This window comes from Sycon ciliatum, chromosome 8 (genome assembly GCF_964019385.1).
Source record: "Sycon ciliatum chromosome 8, ocSycCili1.1, whole genome shotgun sequence".
NCBI classification, from domain to species: domain Eukaryota; kingdom Metazoa; phylum Porifera; class Calcarea; order Leucosolenida; family Sycettidae; genus Sycon; species Sycon ciliatum.
This window is the reverse complement of record NC_088650.1, coordinates 6,693,280-6,710,433: the sequence shown is the minus strand read 5'-3', so window position 1 is coordinate 6,710,433 and position 17,154 is coordinate 6,693,280. Positions and strand designations below refer to the sequence as shown.

General features: G+C 49.9%; 1 protein-coding gene across 1 annotated transcript; it reads right to left on the bottom strand.

The window, feature by feature from the left end:
• Positions 1–105: 105 nt before the first annotated feature.
• On the bottom strand, positions 106–15,917 carry LOC135823231 (uncharacterized). The gene is made up of 7 exons (XM_065336078.1): positions 15,556–15,917; positions 10,019–11,314; positions 8,752–8,986; positions 6,031–6,487; positions 5,217–5,339; positions 2,963–3,191; positions 106–2,159 (listed from the first exon to the last, which is right to left on the bottom strand). Exons 1-7 carry the CDS (start codon positions 15,662–15,664, stop codon positions 1,627–1,629), a joined length of 2,982 nt encoding a protein of 993 aa, XP_065192150.1. The 5' UTR covers positions 15,665–15,917; the 3' UTR covers positions 106–1,626.
• Positions 15,918–17,154: the final 1,237 nt, after the last annotated feature.

The window sequence follows — 17,154 nt, the reverse complement described above, 5'->3', positions numbered from 1 at the left end:
GGGGGTGAAGAAATCAAAGTTCTTTCTCCAAAACACTGTTTGAGTCTGCAACTCTATATTCGTATAACTAATACTCAATCTGCGGACAGAACTGTATTATAACTGGTAAAATAAGAGCTGATGATGTCCGCCAGGCCGCGGCTTATACGACTTTTCAGTGGGGGAAATTTTGCAGGCGTCTACACCCATGTATCTACGAATGTACTCCAGTACTTCAAAGTACGTACATGTTTCAATCTTTGAAAAGGTAAAAACTGAAAAAGGGCAGAAAGTGGAGAGCCAACTTATTAGAAAGATGAAAGTCAGAATCCAATGCGGAAAGTGATCTGGTGGGATTAACAAACTCAGAGTAGGAAGGATTACTTTCGTGTATCTCAACAAGAGTGCACTGCGGAGAGGCGAATTTGAAAGCCAGCTAGCACAGTAGTCCGCGGATGGCAAGCACGGTAATGGCAACCACCGCATCAGCGATTCCATAGCGGGTCACATCGGATAAAAAGCTAAACGTGTGATGTTGGACAAGTTAGAAGGTTAGGCAGAAAAAGAAGAAAAGAACATGAACGACAGGCAGGGCTGTCGAATGAACGACAGGCAGGGCTGTCGAATGAACGACAGGCAGGGCTGTCGAAAGGTTTAGAAACCAAGTAACAGTTAAGATCAGGCAGTGTTACTAGTTATATAGCAGGAGTACAGAAACCGTAAAAAAATAATTAAAAAAATAAAAAACCGTTATGTACTCTTGGTTTAAATAAAACAAACAAAAAAAGCTAAATGTGCACACTCACTAAACATCATGTGCCAAGTGAAAATTCTCCACTGCAAACCGGGGAGCAGTGCAATTCTGCTACTCAGGCCCTGATGTACTACAACCCAACTGAGGGCGGCTCTTTGCTTACACGGGCCGTGCACAGGGCAAGGCCAGCTTGTACATTGTAGACACACGAGAGACCAAGAATGAACCATGCACTATCTTTTTTGTTTTGCCCATACAAGAGGCTGATTTATAGTTACAAAAAAAGAAAAAAGAACCATGCGCTGCCTGTAAAGAGACTGGTATGCTGCACTGGGTCCATAGCAGGTGATTACTACGTTGTGACGAAACATAGCAGTGTCACGGCTCATCTTACTCGTCACCGAACTGGCACACGAAAGAGCGTGACTGCACATAGCTCACAGCGACAGTCACCATCACTCAGCTGTTGCATAATCACGACCTGTGGCTGTAGTAGGTTTAGCTGTTGACCATGCGTCCACAGCGTCGTGTATCTACGGGTTCAATTGCCATTGCACGGCCGTGTCAACACTATCACAGGTGCCTGTGGAGGGGACAGCCAAGCCAGTCCTAACACACACGCACACATACACACACGCACACATACACACACGCATACACACACACACACACACACGCGCGCGCGCGCGCGTTTCCCATTGGCTGATGTAGAGCAGGGGCTGGCTAGTGGTGTCAAACCGGAGCTTGTGCAGCAGGCGGCAAGACGTCCGACAAGCACATGCATGCACACGATGATTTTATGTCCACTGTTTTATCCCGGGATGGGGCACTACACTAGAGCTGATGCAGCAGCAGCAGCAGTAGCAGCAGCCACACTGATGGCGGGAGGAATGTCAGTCCAGTCGCTCAGGCAATGAGTCTATGTAGGTCGGACTTCGCATGCTGTTCCGGTCGTCGTCCTCAATCAACACTGCATTCCTGTCGCCTTTCCCCTTACGTGACATGCGCATGCTGAAGGTTTTGCGCTGGCTTCTCCTGCGGAACGTTTCCATGGAGAACTCCTCCATGGGTCCGTCTGCCGGGCTATCGTATATGTCACTGAAGAAGGGCATGTCGAGCAGCTGTATTGCGTCGCGCCGGATGTTGTCCAGGCGCATCATGGTGGTCTGGCGTGACAGCAGCGGCGGCTTTCCGGTGCGACGCGTCGGCGGGGAGCTGGAGGGGCCGGAATTGCGCTCCGTCGTCTCCTTGGCCAGGCCACGCATCATGGCACCCAGCTGACTGCGGTGGATCAGGTTTTCCTCGTGCTGCACTTGCCAACGCAGTCCCAGGTAGTCGAGCAGCAGCAGGATAGAGCCGGCAATCAGGAACGACATGGTCAATAGGAAGACGTTACGGTGCGACTTGGTGGAGTCCAAGACAGCACCTGAAATGCACGCAATACAACATTGAACAGCGGTACGACGTTAGCAGTACACAGGTTCACAATGACACATACAATCAAGCCTATCCCGGGGACTAATTCACAGACTGCAAGTCGACAAATGTTCGGCCCATTCAAATTTCGGCCTCCCAGGGCTAAAAAAACCCATTTCGGCCACATCAAATTTTCAGCCTGTACTGCTGCCGCCTGTATACACCGTCAAACTGAACCTTGCAGAACAAATTTCGGCCGCAACAAACTTCCGGCCAAACATGACCAGGCCAAAAACAGCCAGAAATAAGCGCCGAATATTTGTTGATTTTCAGTACGATAAGCCGCACCTGTCTCGGAGGACCCCAAGAGCCGGCACTACCGGGGGGGGGGGGGGGTAATTTACTGTCAAATAACCAGTTACATTCAATATGCACATCACCTGTCACCTGTATACAGTACCCAAGGATTCGAAGCCTCTCTCACGTTCACAGGCAGTGCTTAAAGGTGCACATGGCCTTGCTGGCATGCCGAGAGATCCTTTTCTAAAAACGAGCTGAAATGAATCTATTATCCTGTTCTCGATCTTTTGTTTGGATGGTTGACTCACTGGAGATGGCCAATGGTAAGAGTCACCCTTCCCGTTCAGTGTGATCCCGGCCACCTAATTTGTAGGACACTGTCCGGGAAAGACAGAGGTGCTGGGTTCGAATCCCGCTCGTGGATCCTTCTTTTGCCACGAATGTACATGCAAGTATGCCCTGTTGTCATGGAAATGCAGCTCAGAGGTACACAGTATATGCAAGTATGCGTACCTGCTGCAGGTGGTCCGGCCACTGTACCCAGCATGCCGATGAAGAAAATGAAGCCAATGTAACGGCGGATGTGAGCCGAGCCCAAGATTACCACCATTGTCGGCACGAACAACGACCACGCTGCACCATTGAACAGACCGTATATCACGGAGAATGCGTAGTAGTGGTTGATAGCATTGGATACGACCGGGATGGCGCACACAAGACCTATTGCGCCGAAACTCATGGACTGAATACAGATATGTACACACACACGCACACACGCACACACACACACACACACACACACACACACACACACACACACACACACAAACAAACAAGAACCCACGAAATGCAAGCACAAAAAAGTCAGTGCACATACGGGCATTTGTAATGAATGGTGCATAGCAGGGCAGAGCAGGGCAGACTAAAAGTCACCATATTCAATGCTAACACAACTCTTAAAAGTCGTCACAATGGTCAATTTGTCACTACTCATGGATGCAGTGAATGGGATTTCGGTCTTTCACCAATTTGTGGTGGGTCTGATCTACTCACCTCCCACCGCTTAGGAGCTACATCTGCGCCTTGATCCCAGAGGGTGGTGGCGTTCCTACGGATGCGGAACACTCGGCTACGAACCGTGAATTTTTTTGCCACTACAATGCATCTGCCGCTAGGGTTTATCGGGTGTTAGCGGCCGTCGTGAGTTCCCTTCGGGAACGGATACGATAATTTACTTTATTCCCGTAGCTATGCAGAAGACGTTACTTCAGTAACGTCTGGCGCTAGCCAGGGTCCACACAGCTTTAATTTGGTGTTTGTTTGTTTGTTTGTGTCACGCCTGGAGCAATCCCGTAACTGTCCCGTGTCTGTCCCGTATCTGTGACTACAAAGGCTCTACAGGTTTGTACATAACAGCTGGCCACAATATTGGCTGGTACCGTATCTGTCCCGTACCGTACCATCAAGCATAGCTGGCCACAAACAGCTGCCCACAATATATGGTATATGATATGGTATATGGTTCAGTTCCAAGAGGAATCTGGAGCTCGCTGAACCAATCGATAGTCGATAAGCACTGGCCAACGAGGGACCACTCTTTGCAGGCTCTGAGGGATGTATCGAATGAAGAAAAGTTGAACTGACTTGGTTGGGCAGGGATGGCAAGACTTCGTGTGTCTCGCTGACCTTGTAATTGGAGTCTGGCGAGGACAATGTCGTGGTCGGAGGTACCCAGCGGTGCGGCAGTTGAGATGTTAGAAAGAATTAGTGGGTGGTTGGTTATATCCAGGTCTAACGCACTGGCATGACCACTGTGTTGGGAGTAATGTGTGGGAAAGGTAACGAGCTGTGATAGGGAGAGCATTTGAAGCAGACAAAGCAGTTGATGACGAACCGCATCTGTGGTCGATCCATACCATTCCGAGCAACGAGCGTTGAAGTCCCCAGAGACGAGAAGCATGAAGTCGGGCATAGATTAGCGTTGCAAGATGGATTGAAATTGAGTAAAGAAATTATCGGTTTGGCGGTGTGTCACCGATCCTAAATAGCGCATGATCATAACGTGAAGCAACTTGGAAGAATCAGTAGGAATGCGAAGTGTATCGGCGAATGAATGTAGAGCGATTGTGCGGGTTAGAATCCCAGGTTATACCTTGAAATAAAATAGGAGAATTGAAAAAATTATAACATCCCTCTGCTTTTTTTTGTCCAGGTCATCAAGGCAAAAAAGCATAGCGTAGGGCCCTGAGCTTCCAAGCTCTCTCGTTTACTTACTCTGAAAACATAAAAACTGGATACAAGGACTTGTTTCCTGCTGTTCATATAACCATTGTACTAAATTTGAAGAGCTATGGTTCGATAAACCTCGTCGAAATTTTCAGTGGCTCCTGAGCTTCTTGAGTTAGATATTATTTGTGCAAACTGATGATGTTATTTGAGTAACCATAATTATTAGAAGCTGAGTCAGCTGACACACATGATGATGTCATTGGAATGACCTCGACTCATAACTGAGTGCAGCAGGAATGACAATATGTGCAAACTGGAGAGAGAGAGAGAGAGAGAGAGAGAGAGAGAGAGAGAGAGAGAGAGAGAGAGTGAGTGTGTGTGTGTGTGTGTGTGTGTGTGTGTGTGTGTGTGTGTGTGTGTGTGTGTGTGTGTGTGTGTGTGTGTGTGTGTGTGTGTGTGTGTGTGTGTGTGTGTGTGTGTGTGTGTGTGTGTGAGGGACTGTTGTATACGTGAGCTGACCTACAAAACACACACTTACCTGCAGAAGACAGGGGTTGAGTTTGACCTTACTGCTGATAACTCCCATGAGTACAGAACCAACACCAAGAGACGCACACATTATGTATGTTACCGTCACTGGCTGCAAGCCCTCAATGTCCGGCTGTGAAAACAACAACAAACAGAAGATGGTCGGAAAGAAGCAGCACTATTGCTATTGATTGTCAAAATTTAGTCTGTGTGTGTGTGTGTGTGTGTGTGTGTGTGTGTGTGTGTGTGTGTGTGTGTGTGTGTGTGTTGTGTGTGTGTGTGTGTGTGTGGTGGGGGAAAATGTTGTGTCCGACATGAAGGACTACCAGATAGTGGACTGGTACGACCTCGCCCAGGATCGCAGAGAGTGGAGATCAGCATGCAGCACCATTCCTCCGACCGAGCCCGTCACCTTAGACTTCGTTTGCACTTGTGGAAAGTGCTATCGCCGTTGCCAGGACTTGACTCGCCACGCCCGATTCTGCTTGTGACTTGAACACTGTTGGTCCCTTCGGGACCTGCAATCATCTCCGGATGGGCATAAGTTATTGTATTGTGTGTGGTACATGGTGTGTGTGTGTGTGTGTGTATGGTGTGTGTGTGTGTGTGTGTGTGTGTGTGTGTGTGTGTGTGTGTGTGTGTGTGTGTGCAAGTGTGTGTGCGAGTGTGTGTGTGTGTGTGCACGAGTGTGTGTGTATGTATGTGTGTGTGTGTGTGTGTGTGTGTGTGTGTGTGTGTGTGTGTGTGTGTGTGTGTGCGTGTGCGAGTGCACATGCGTGTGTAATATACACACATGTGTGCGTGTAGCCATCATGATAACTTACCATCAGGAAGAACGGAATGAAGGAGACGACGTCGTAGAAGAGAAACGCCATGATCATCAGCACAAACAGGCGAGGACGCATGCGGCTGCGCATTGCCATGATCTTCGTCTCAACGCTCACCTTGATCGTCTTCAGGGCAGCGTCAGGCGACATTCGTCCACTCCGCAACGTGCCAGCAGGTACTTTGCTCTTACGACCAGCAAATGCACGCTTGACGTCATGCGGAGTTACGGTGCTGTGCCGACGCACATACAGGCGACCGCGTTTGCTGCTAGCCGGACTCAGCACCATAGTAGCAAGCAGCATCAGTAGGGTGGTGATGGACATGTAGCGGTAGAACGATCGCCAGCCAGATTGCGACTGGACGGTCTGCGCCACAAACGTGATGACCACTCCGCCAAAGCCTGCACCGGACAGTGCCATGCCGTTGGCTGTTGCACGGTTCTTCTTGAAATAGCTGCAGCAATCGAGAGTTGAGAGAGAGGGAGGAAGAAAGAGAAGGGAGGGCAGGAGGAAATGACACAAGATCACACGACCAATTGACCATCCGGAGTCAGTTTCTGCTGATGCGTTTCTGACTGAATTGATGTGCACTGTTGACGTGTCTTGATTAGCAGTCTGTCTGGTTTACGTCAAAGCTATCTGCCTTTGTGCACAGCTCACGGTGTCTCTTGCAGTTAGAGCACTTTGACTTTGATGCTTTGAGAAGATTTAATGAAAACAAATCGTTGTTCATTAGACTTCAGTGCAGTTTTGTCTTCCCGGCACTCCGAGTCCCGCTCAGATGAGACTCAACAAGGTCGACATAGCTATCGGTCCACAGTTGACTGAATAGATACCTGTGTGTGTGTGTGTGTGTGTGTGTGTGTGTGTGTGTGTGTGTGTGTGTGTGTGTGTGTGTGTGTGTGTGTGTGTGTGTGTCTGTGTGTGTGTGTGTGCGTGTGCGTGTGTGTGCAGTGGCGTGCACCGAGTCTTGAAAGGGGGGTTTCTAGAGTTGGTAAATTCTTTTCTGGAGACCCATTGTATAATGTATGAATTTTGTGCACATGCGCATCCCCCGAACATCCCGTCGGAGATAACGCCTATTAACGGCGAGGGCAGCCGGCTAGGGAGGAGGGAGGGGGGGGGGGGGGACTCAAGATCAGGGGTGCAGGGCACCAGCGAACACTGGTGCTGATGAGATGCGGGGCTCGTCCGACTGCTTTCATCAGATCATGCCGGCACAAACGCGTCTGAGAGGGAACCAGGTACAGGGGTAGAAAGGACAGAAATAAGAGTAATGAGGAATGGAGGGAGGGGACGATGTTGCATGGAAATGTTGGTACATGTATAACCGGTAACAGGATAAAATGGGTTACCTTTTACATACCAGCACTTCAAAAAGCATTTGAAAAGAGGGTGCAAACTCGTATACATGTTTGTCATAATACGTAAGAGTTTGATAGGCCTAGCCGCCCAGGCTACACTACAGTCTGTAAGACTAGTATAACACTATGTCTATGGTACTTCACTAATCCACTCCAGGCATGTTTGTTTCATCAAAACACTGCTTACATTCGACGGCTCTTTCTTTCTGTTCTTATGACGAAGTTTTCAGCATGTATTGGCAATGTTCCACATGATTTCAATAAAGAGTTATGGGCCTTGCTTCGATGGAAGCTCGCGGAAGAAAAGCGAAGCCCCGCGTCCTTGAGTCGCGGCCGGAGCAGCGCTTCGTTCTGAAGCAGCGCAAGTGGATCATGGACGCACATGTTTACGTCTTCCAGTCGACAACGTTTTTCACGAACATCTCTGCTGCGCACATGAGCGAGAACGAAAGGCTGTGGAGATCTTGATTTGAGTCAACAGTTTGGAAGGAGATATCGTCAATCATATCCTTGAACTGACTTGCTCCGCGCGTGCTTGACTCAAATTTCGAGACAGAACGGATTTCTTCAACGTCATCGCCAATCCAGGAGCGAACCAGAGCTAGAAATCGATCTCTCTGTCGCTACTCTCCACTGAAGAAAGAGAGAATAATGTATTTTGAACTGCATGCAAAGCAACTATCTCTCTCACTTCGAAATAAGGACATAGTCACTGTACTGTAAACTGCCCGTCGATCGACACGTATGCAGGATAACCAATCCAGTAGGCACGCTTTTCCTTTGGCAAGATTGCCCGAAAAAAGGTGGTTTCCAGACACCAAAAAACTCATACGGTGCACGCGCCTGCGTGTGTGTGTGTGTGTGCGCGCGCGTGTGTGTGTGCACGCGAAGATACCCGTATGTTGGATGATTTTCCTTGGCCGTAAAATTGGCCGTATCCTAACACCTGCTTTGCAATCCCTTACCAGAAGTGGTCAAATATTCAATACAGTCACCTTCGCTAATAACGGCTGCGAATATAACGACAGAATGTCCATGCCCAGAGCAAACGGTAACATCTAACTGTAATACATACAATGAGACTTCGGGCATGAGGACACTTTTGTGATGCCCCGCCGAGTGTCGTTATACGCTCAGTTGACTGTACTCAACTGAACATGGTGTCAGTTTGTTTCTATCCATCCATCCAGGACAGGTACAGTACAACAGCACAGCAGTCAAGGTAGACAAGAAGAGAGGTCATCTGATAATCAATACTCAACTGAACATGATGTTGGTTTGTTTCTACCCATCCTGGTACAGTAGAACAGCACAGCAGTCATGACAGACAAAGCAAAGAAGATGGCCAACTCACCTGCCGATCATTAAAATGCAGGCGTTGTAGAGGAGACACGCTCCAACGCCGCCCAGCACTCCGTACGTGAGGAACAGACCGAAGAGTGCTGGGACATAGGAACTTGTCAAGTACGCAAGACCGAGCGCCACTGCGCCCAGGAAGGCGGTGAACTGGCAGCCGTAGTTACGGATCAAGCGACTGCTGAGCGGTGCCAGGCCCTGGATTATACCACTGTAGAGACTGAAGATCCATGCTGAAACACATACACATATACACACATACACACACACACACACACACACACACACACAAACACATACACATACACACATGCACACACACGCGCGCGCGCGCACACACATGCACGCACACACACACACACACACACACACACACACGATATGAAGTACAGGTCCTCCCTCATTATAACGAGTCCGGTTAGTACATAAACCCCGTTTAACAGTAAATAGAAATCTGAAATCCCCTGGCGAAATGTGATCTACAACTGTTTACAGGTCCGGTTACAACATAATTCGTTAGTACATAAAATTCGTTATAACGACCCTTTGCCCAGGTCCCTGGAGTGCCAAACCCTCAGTATAAGATAATATTGACCATGCAGGACCAAGACCAAAACACGTAGGATAAAGCAGAAAGACGAAACGTATTATATCTATGTATTCGTGAATATGGACGATCTTTTGCATCCAAGGAAGAGCTATGTTGGAGATTTTCAATTATCTTATAACGAGTTGAAGCATTGATAATTTATGTTGTATCGAGGGTAGCCCCGGTAAGTATGAAGTAGTGCCTATTTCACCTTTAGCTGCAAGTCCTGTTACAAGATAAGTCTCGTTATAAGATTACTTTTTCGATGGCCCAGAGATTATCTACTAACGAGGGAGGACCTGTATATTTATGTACATAATCATCTTGTTTCCACATGAACATGCCGGTACACATGGTGTACAAACACAAGAGAAGGAATGCTTGCATTGGATGTTGTCATTGGGTGGAGATTTTGTGTCAAAGTAACCTTCAAGGTACTCGAATCATTACACATGCAACCACAACACTGATCAGTGCGCTGCTTTCCTTTCAAATTCCCAAAGCATGCTCATTCGCAGCCACCTGACAACAAATCAGCATCATAATTGTGGTCTAATGCTATGGCAACGGGACTAGAAAGAGTCATGGTTACGCTCAGCTGATCACCATCACCCTGCAGAACTAGAGAGAACACACACACGGCATGAACAGTTGAGGAAATCGACATTGCACATACCTGTGGCAGAAGCTGAAGCACCGAAGCCGCCGCACATGGATGGGTCAGTTTCATTGCCAGTACACGGGGGCTTGATGAGCTCAGTGTAGACGAGACCGGAGGCAAAACGAGTGCCGTGTGCCACGCAATAGATCACAAAGCAAGCGGCGCACACTAGCCACGCCCAGCGGCTCGACGTGCCGGCTTTCTTCTTGCCTTTTCCTGCTGACTGAGCGGACTGATTGGGTGTCAAACGGTCAGTGGAAGAGACGCTATCCACTCTATTCGCCTCCTTCCGAAGACGATTGAGATGTGGGAGAGAGAGATTGGGCGAAGATGCAAAGTCTGAATCCTGGTCACTGGACTGGCTTGGGGGGCAGGCGGTATCACATGCAACGTGACCACTGCATACGCTCCGGAGGTCGAAATTGGCATCGATAGATGACGCTCTGCTGTCCCGCACATTAGTAACGCCAAGGGAGTTTAGACATGAGCCGTTGTCCTGTCTAAGCTGAAACTGCTCATGAGTGTGCGTAGACTTATCACCCGACGTTCTGCGGCTAGGCAACACTTCGGTTTCACCAGAGTAGGAGCCACGCCGAGAGTGCGGTATGTACATGGAGCCAGTATCCACCAGCGTAATGTCATCTCCCTGCCCACCACCAACACCTAGAGGTAGACAATCCGATGTTTGCATGTGCCTATCGCCAGCAGAGTCCGTCCTGCTTTCATCGACCGTATTGCCAGTAATGGGCACAGCCGATGGTGGAAAGGCACGCGTAACCTCTAGCTGAGATGCTGTACTGGAGGGCTGATGTAAGCTTGGCTCGCTCCTCAGCGGAGAGATGGGTCGGAAGCCAGTCTCGTCGGCAGGAGAGTGCGTCTCATCTGGCCTGCCTGGATTCTGCCGTGCACTATGAGAGCCGGCTGGCGCTTGTGCCGTTGTTGTATGTGCTGCCGTGTCGCTGCCTAGTATCTCGCACGTGGTCTGTGTGCTGGTTGCCATGGTGATATTCTCAAAAGAGGACGTGTCGACGTCGCTGAGAAGATTGAAACTGGACGGGATGGCGTGCATCGAGACACCTGCGCTATCCGAGCCAGACGAGATCAGCTTTCCGTCACTGCCGTTGCACACAGCCGCTCTGGTTAGTGGGCTGCCGATGGCGTTCCGGTCCATTTTACTAGCCTCGTCCCCCTCTTCAGTAAGACTCTCCACCACCATTTCCCGGTAGGGAGAGCTTTGTGAGAAGACGAAATGCGAGGATGCCGGTACACTCTGCCGACTTTTCTTCGCCACCTTGGTGAAAGCTGATGGATCTGAAAAGAACACAGCAGGAACAATGTCACCCGCAGACAGAGTGAGAATCTCTATAGGTCACCGTGCCAAACAAAGCAATGTTGGTGTTCAGCGTATATCTACAATCATACCCATACGATTGCTTTGGAACTTTAGAAGCAATATCGACGCACAGGAACGATAACATCCTATGGCTCTGGCAAGGGTCAGGAATGCCACGAGTTCTCTAGTATACTTTTGAAGCACTGGAATCACGAGGGTGCCTGTGTTATTGGCAAATCATTTTAATTTCACATTCGCGCCATGGGTTTTCAAATGTCAACACCCAGACAGAGTCTGCCCCTGCGCCTGATGCTTTAAAAGCCCCAGCGGGCTGACCAGATAATGGCGTGCCATGCATGAGTACAACACTGTGACCTCCAAGAGTGTGCAACTCCACTATCAGTGCTGTCCGGAGTCAGGACTCCCGCCAGACTGATTTCAACTCGACATCGTGACCGTCAAATACCCACGGACTTTGCTAGATTTAGCCGCCTATTTCCGCACCGTGACTCGCACCATGTGAAACAGCCGAAAAGGAGGAAAAAGAGAACGTGGAAGATATGGTCTGCCGCATGACCTGTTGGCTCCAGTTCTTGTGTCGTCCGTTCACAAGCACACGCGTCTATATATTTGGGCATGGGATGTATGCATGACTTTCGTGTGAATTCATGAGCACGGGGGACGATTTCTATATAGAGTAGGTAAACAACACCAGAGAAAGAGTTTGGAAGCTTTGTTACAACTCTGAGTTTCACGTATTACTACGATCATCAGGCAACTGATGGGTCCAAAACGGGCAGCCAGAACATCAGGGGGAGCAAGGTGGGAAATTCTGAGGGGTGTCATAGGCGACGCGTATCATAGCGCAAGAGTCAGGTGCAGGCGTGAAGTTGCCAAGTCTTCAGTAGGTAAAACCGTTCAAGGCGACCACGTGTCCGAGAAGACCCCTGCAACTCGGACCAGGGAATGCTATTTCCAGTCAAATGACCCTGGGTAAGGAGACCACCTGGTAACAGAGACCAGGTTTTGAAGGTCCCTTGAGCAAGGGAGTTCACCCGGCCTCGGGGCGCGGGCTGTCTCCAGGGGGTTCACCCGGCCTCGGGGCGCGGGCTGTCTCAAGGGAGTTCACCCGACCTCGGGGCGCGGGCTGTCTCCAGGGAGTTCACCCAGCCTCGGGGCGCGGGCTGTCTCCAGGGGGTTCACCCGGCCTCGGGGCGCGGGCTGTCTCCAGGGGGTTCACCCAGCCTCGGGGCGCGGGCTGTCTCCAGGGAGTTCACCCAGCCTCGGGGCGCGGGCTGTCTCAAGGGAGTTCACCCGGCCTCGGGGCGCGGGCTGTCTCCAGGGGGTTCACCCGGCCTCGGGGCGCGGGCTGTTTCCAGGGGGTTCACCAGGCCTCATGCTGTCTCCAGGGAGTTCACCCGGCCTCGGGGCGCGGGCTGTTTCTAGGGGGTTCACCAGGCCTCATGCTGTCTCCAGGGAGTTCACCCGGCCTCGGGGCGCGGGCTGTCTCCAAGGAGTTCACCCGGCCCCGGGGCGCGGGCTGTCTCCAGGGGGTTCACCCGGCCTCGGGCTGTCTCCAAGGGGTTCACCCGGCCTCGGGGCGTGGGCTGTCTCCAGGGGGTTCACCTGGCTTCGGGGCGCGGGCTGCCTCCAGGGAGTTCATCCGGCCTAGGGGCGCGGGATGTCTCCAGGGGGTTCAACCGGCCTCGGGGCGCAAGCTGTCTCCAGGGGGTTCACCCGGCCTCGGGCGCGGGCTGTCTCAAGGGAGTTCACCCGGCCTCGGGGCGCGGGCTGTCTCCAGGGGTTCACCCGGCCTCATGCTGTCTCCAGGGAGTTCACCCGGCCTCGGGACGCGGGCTGTCTCCAGGGAGTTCACCCGGCCTCGGGGCGCGGGCTGTCTCCAGGGGGTTCACCCGGCCTCGGGGCGCGGGCTGCCTCCAGGGGGTTCACCCGGCCTCGGGGCGCGGGATGTCTCCAGGGGGTTCAACCGGCCTCGGGGCGCGACCTGTCTCTAGGGGGTTTACCCGGCCTCGGGCGCGGGCTGTCTCCAGGGGGCTCACCCGGCCTCGGGGCGCCGGCTGCCGGTCTCCAGGGGGTTCACCCGGCCTCGGGCTGTCTCCAAGGGGTTCACCCGGCCTCGGGGCGTGGGCTGTCTCCAGGGGGTTCGACCGGCCTCGGGGTGCGAGCTGTCTCCAGCTGAGTCCAGGGGGTTCGGATGAGAAGAATGGGAGCAGCCGCATATCTATCAAAAACATGTAATCAAGTACATGTAGCGTGCTCCACTGTCTGTGCTCAATACCCACCGGAACTGCTGCTGCCGCTGCATAGCCAGAAGTTTAAAGATTTAGCAACTTCTCGCCTGCACCTGACTCGTATGATTCCCCTCAGTATTTCTCACCTTGCCCCCCCCCCCCCCCCCTTATGTTCAGGCTGCCCGTTTTGGAGCCATCAGTTGCCTGATGATCGTAGTAATACGTGAAACTCAGAGTTGCGACACAGCTTCCAATCTCTCTCTCTTGTGTATCTAAAAGCATGCATATTCCCGCATTATTATTATTATTATTATTATTCTCAATTCATGGATGACATGGTGTCAACCAATATAACCATGTTTCATTCTCTTTGGCAGTACAACAGGAACCAAGTGCACTCCTGGTCCAGCTCCTCAAAATGACGCCATGGTTATACATTTTGAACCCACGGCGACTGCGACCCATTGTAGTATATCTTGTGCATAGCCTGACATACATAGTGCTCCGAGTGGGGAAAATCAGCAAAAGCCTCGCAAAAACTTCTACTTTTTTTTTGGTCCAGCCCGACTCGCCGCTCCAGATAATCGATCACCCAGATACCGTAAAGTCTTGTATAAAAGCCGCACTTGAATAGAGGCCGTCCTCGAATAGAAGCCGCAATTTTGGGCCCATCAAATCACACATACGCCTGGTTTTAGTGTTGACCTACAGCATGTGCTTAGAAATACCGGTCTTGTATAGAAGCCTGTCTCATATAGAAGCCTGCAAAATTTCACCAAGAAAGTCATAGAAGCCGCGGCTTTTATACAAGACTTTACGGTAGTTGACGTCCGGATAATCGGAGTTCTACTGTATATTGAGTGTGAGTGTGTTCTACGGTTTCCAAAAAGACTGGTGGTATTTTTAGCAGTAGTTCAAGAAACAGATCAGAAGGTTTGATGTATACCTGTGTTATACCGTAGAATCCCGCGGATAAGCCCACCCGCGTATAAGCCCATGCTCGCGCATAAGCCCAGGGTTAGTTCGAGCATCACAAAGCTTCATTGTACAAGCCCATGGACCTAGGTCATACCAAGAGTCCATATATCATGGGCTCTTGGTCATATCATGTATATGTAGTTTTTTTTGTACATGTCAACACAATCATCGGTTGTTTTTGTTTGCACAGTGGTTTTCAGCAATGTACTTCTCACTTCCTTGATGCACAATTTTGGTGTCGGCGTATAAGCCCATGTCCGCGTATAAGCCCATGCCCTCGTACAAGCCCACCGAAATGTCCTTGTGAAACAGATAAGCCCATGGGCTTATCCGCGGGATTCTACGGTATTGTAGACATGCATGTTTACATGACAATAGAGAGGTTCCGCATAACGTAATTACATTAGTAAAAAACGTAGTCGATCTACAGAAAGTCTTACGTAAACTGCATGCGCATCTGTGTTCCGCCATACGGAGTTTTCAAATCACGTAGCTGCCCTTGGCAACTCCGAACGCGGCAGTGTACGACCAGATCGACCTGGGGAGAGTCATAAATTTGTACCCCAATCCACTTACGGACCAGCTACGTTATCAGAGCCCTATCTACGTACTCTACGTAGACAACTTTCCGTAAGTGGAGTGCAAACTCGCGAATTCACGGGTTTTCCCCGCCCACTAACGTAAAGTTGCTCAACTTTACGTAGTGCGGAACCTCTCTATTGTAGTCTTTCCACTGCTAGTTTATACGAGTCTTCAACACTTGGCTCTCACAGCTGCCCCGGAGCCGTTTTCAAGTCAGCTTTGAAAGCTACATGACCGTAACACCGCATAAAATAGGACTGTTGGTGACCATACGAAGCCAGCTTGTGGACCGATCCGACCTATGTACAGCTACATGACACATGTTGTTACAAGCAGGGTGTATTTTACTAGTCCCTGGTTACCATGGTTACAAGCCTACACGAGGACGTCAACTAATTGTTACTTACTTTGGATAGCGTCGTGGGACGTGGAGGTCTTGATCAGACCACTATACTCTGACTGATTGCCCCCTTTGTCCAGGGTCAGCGACGTCCGAGTCTCCGACGATTCTTCCATATTTCGAAGGTGACAAAAAGGTCAGCAGGCCACTGAGGGCAACAGACTGGACCTGCTATGCCAAACGTGTAACACAAAGTCCAAAACAAGACTAGTACAAGACCACTGCTGGCTCGGCTCACAGAATTTGAGATCTAAAGACTACAAGCATATTTTTACTGAATCATGCAGAGGAGAGGATTTCCTTTCGGGCTTCGGCTTCGGCTTCTTCTTGCTTGTTGGCCCTGACGAAGCAAATCTGAACATCGAGGAGAATTTGGTTGGATGGCGTTTGCAGTATAGTACGAGAGAGTACACTAAATAAGTGTGCCATGTGCATATTTGCGTACGGTTCCATGCTGAGTACACGTGCCTTTGGCCCTTTGCCTGAACTGCACTGATCCCAAACCCACAGAACTGGATCCATGGAACAGGGCAAATGTCACACGTTGCGCTTCCGCTTCTTGTCGTATACCCTTATTTGACGATGTACACTTACCCCGTACAAACTCACACATTTATTTATTTTACCAAGAGTACATGAAAACCATCGCATCAAGAGTACATAACCCTGTACTAGTAGTATACCATGTGTACTGGGGGTTATGTACTCTTGCATGGATGCCAGGCATGGTACACTGTACATGGTATTGGTAGACAGAATACAGTCAAACCTCTTTAGGACGAACATCAAGGGACCGATGATATTTTGTTCGCAATAACGGGAGTTTCTTCTTATCCATATGTTTTACCCAGCGAATGCACAGGGTTCTTTGCTTGGACACATCCTACGCCAGTCATCATCGACACCAGGCAATCAAGCAATGATTGCATACGCATCAATGGAGGACGCTGTGAGGCACAGGAGGGGAGCTCCAAGGTCCTGTTTAGTCACCACCCTCCAGCAAGACGTCAAGTTCACCGCCGTCGCATTGAAGACGAGCCGGCACCTCGAAACCCTAAGAAGTTGTGCAGTTGACCGGCAGAAGTGGAGTAACATTTGTTCTGCGGTGGTGTGAACACACATGACCGGCTGTGATTTTGGTGTGGACGCACATGACTAACTGTGATGACCAATGATTTCATTTCATTTATCTTATTTTTTATTTTTCTAAGAAAGAGCTTTGCTGATGTGGTGTATTGGAAGTCATGTGAAATCTACACCGTGATTGTTTTCGTCAAATATCATATCTTCTCTTTTCTCTCTCTGCCGTGGTGCTTTTTGTCACTCCATTGTCGTGAGTTCCCTTTGGAACGTAGACGAGAATTATTATTATTATTATTATTATTATGCACAGGGTTTTATCCAATACAGTTACGAATACTAGTTCTTCTTAGGCAAACATTTGTCTTATCCGAGTGTTCTTCCTAACGAGGTTTCACTGTAATTAGAACTTATACATGTATAAGTAACTTAGTTTAACTACTTGCATGTACTTCAGAAGCCAAGGCAAGGGTGAATGTTTGGGGCATGCCTGCATGGTGATGGGAAGAGATCGATGAAGACAGTC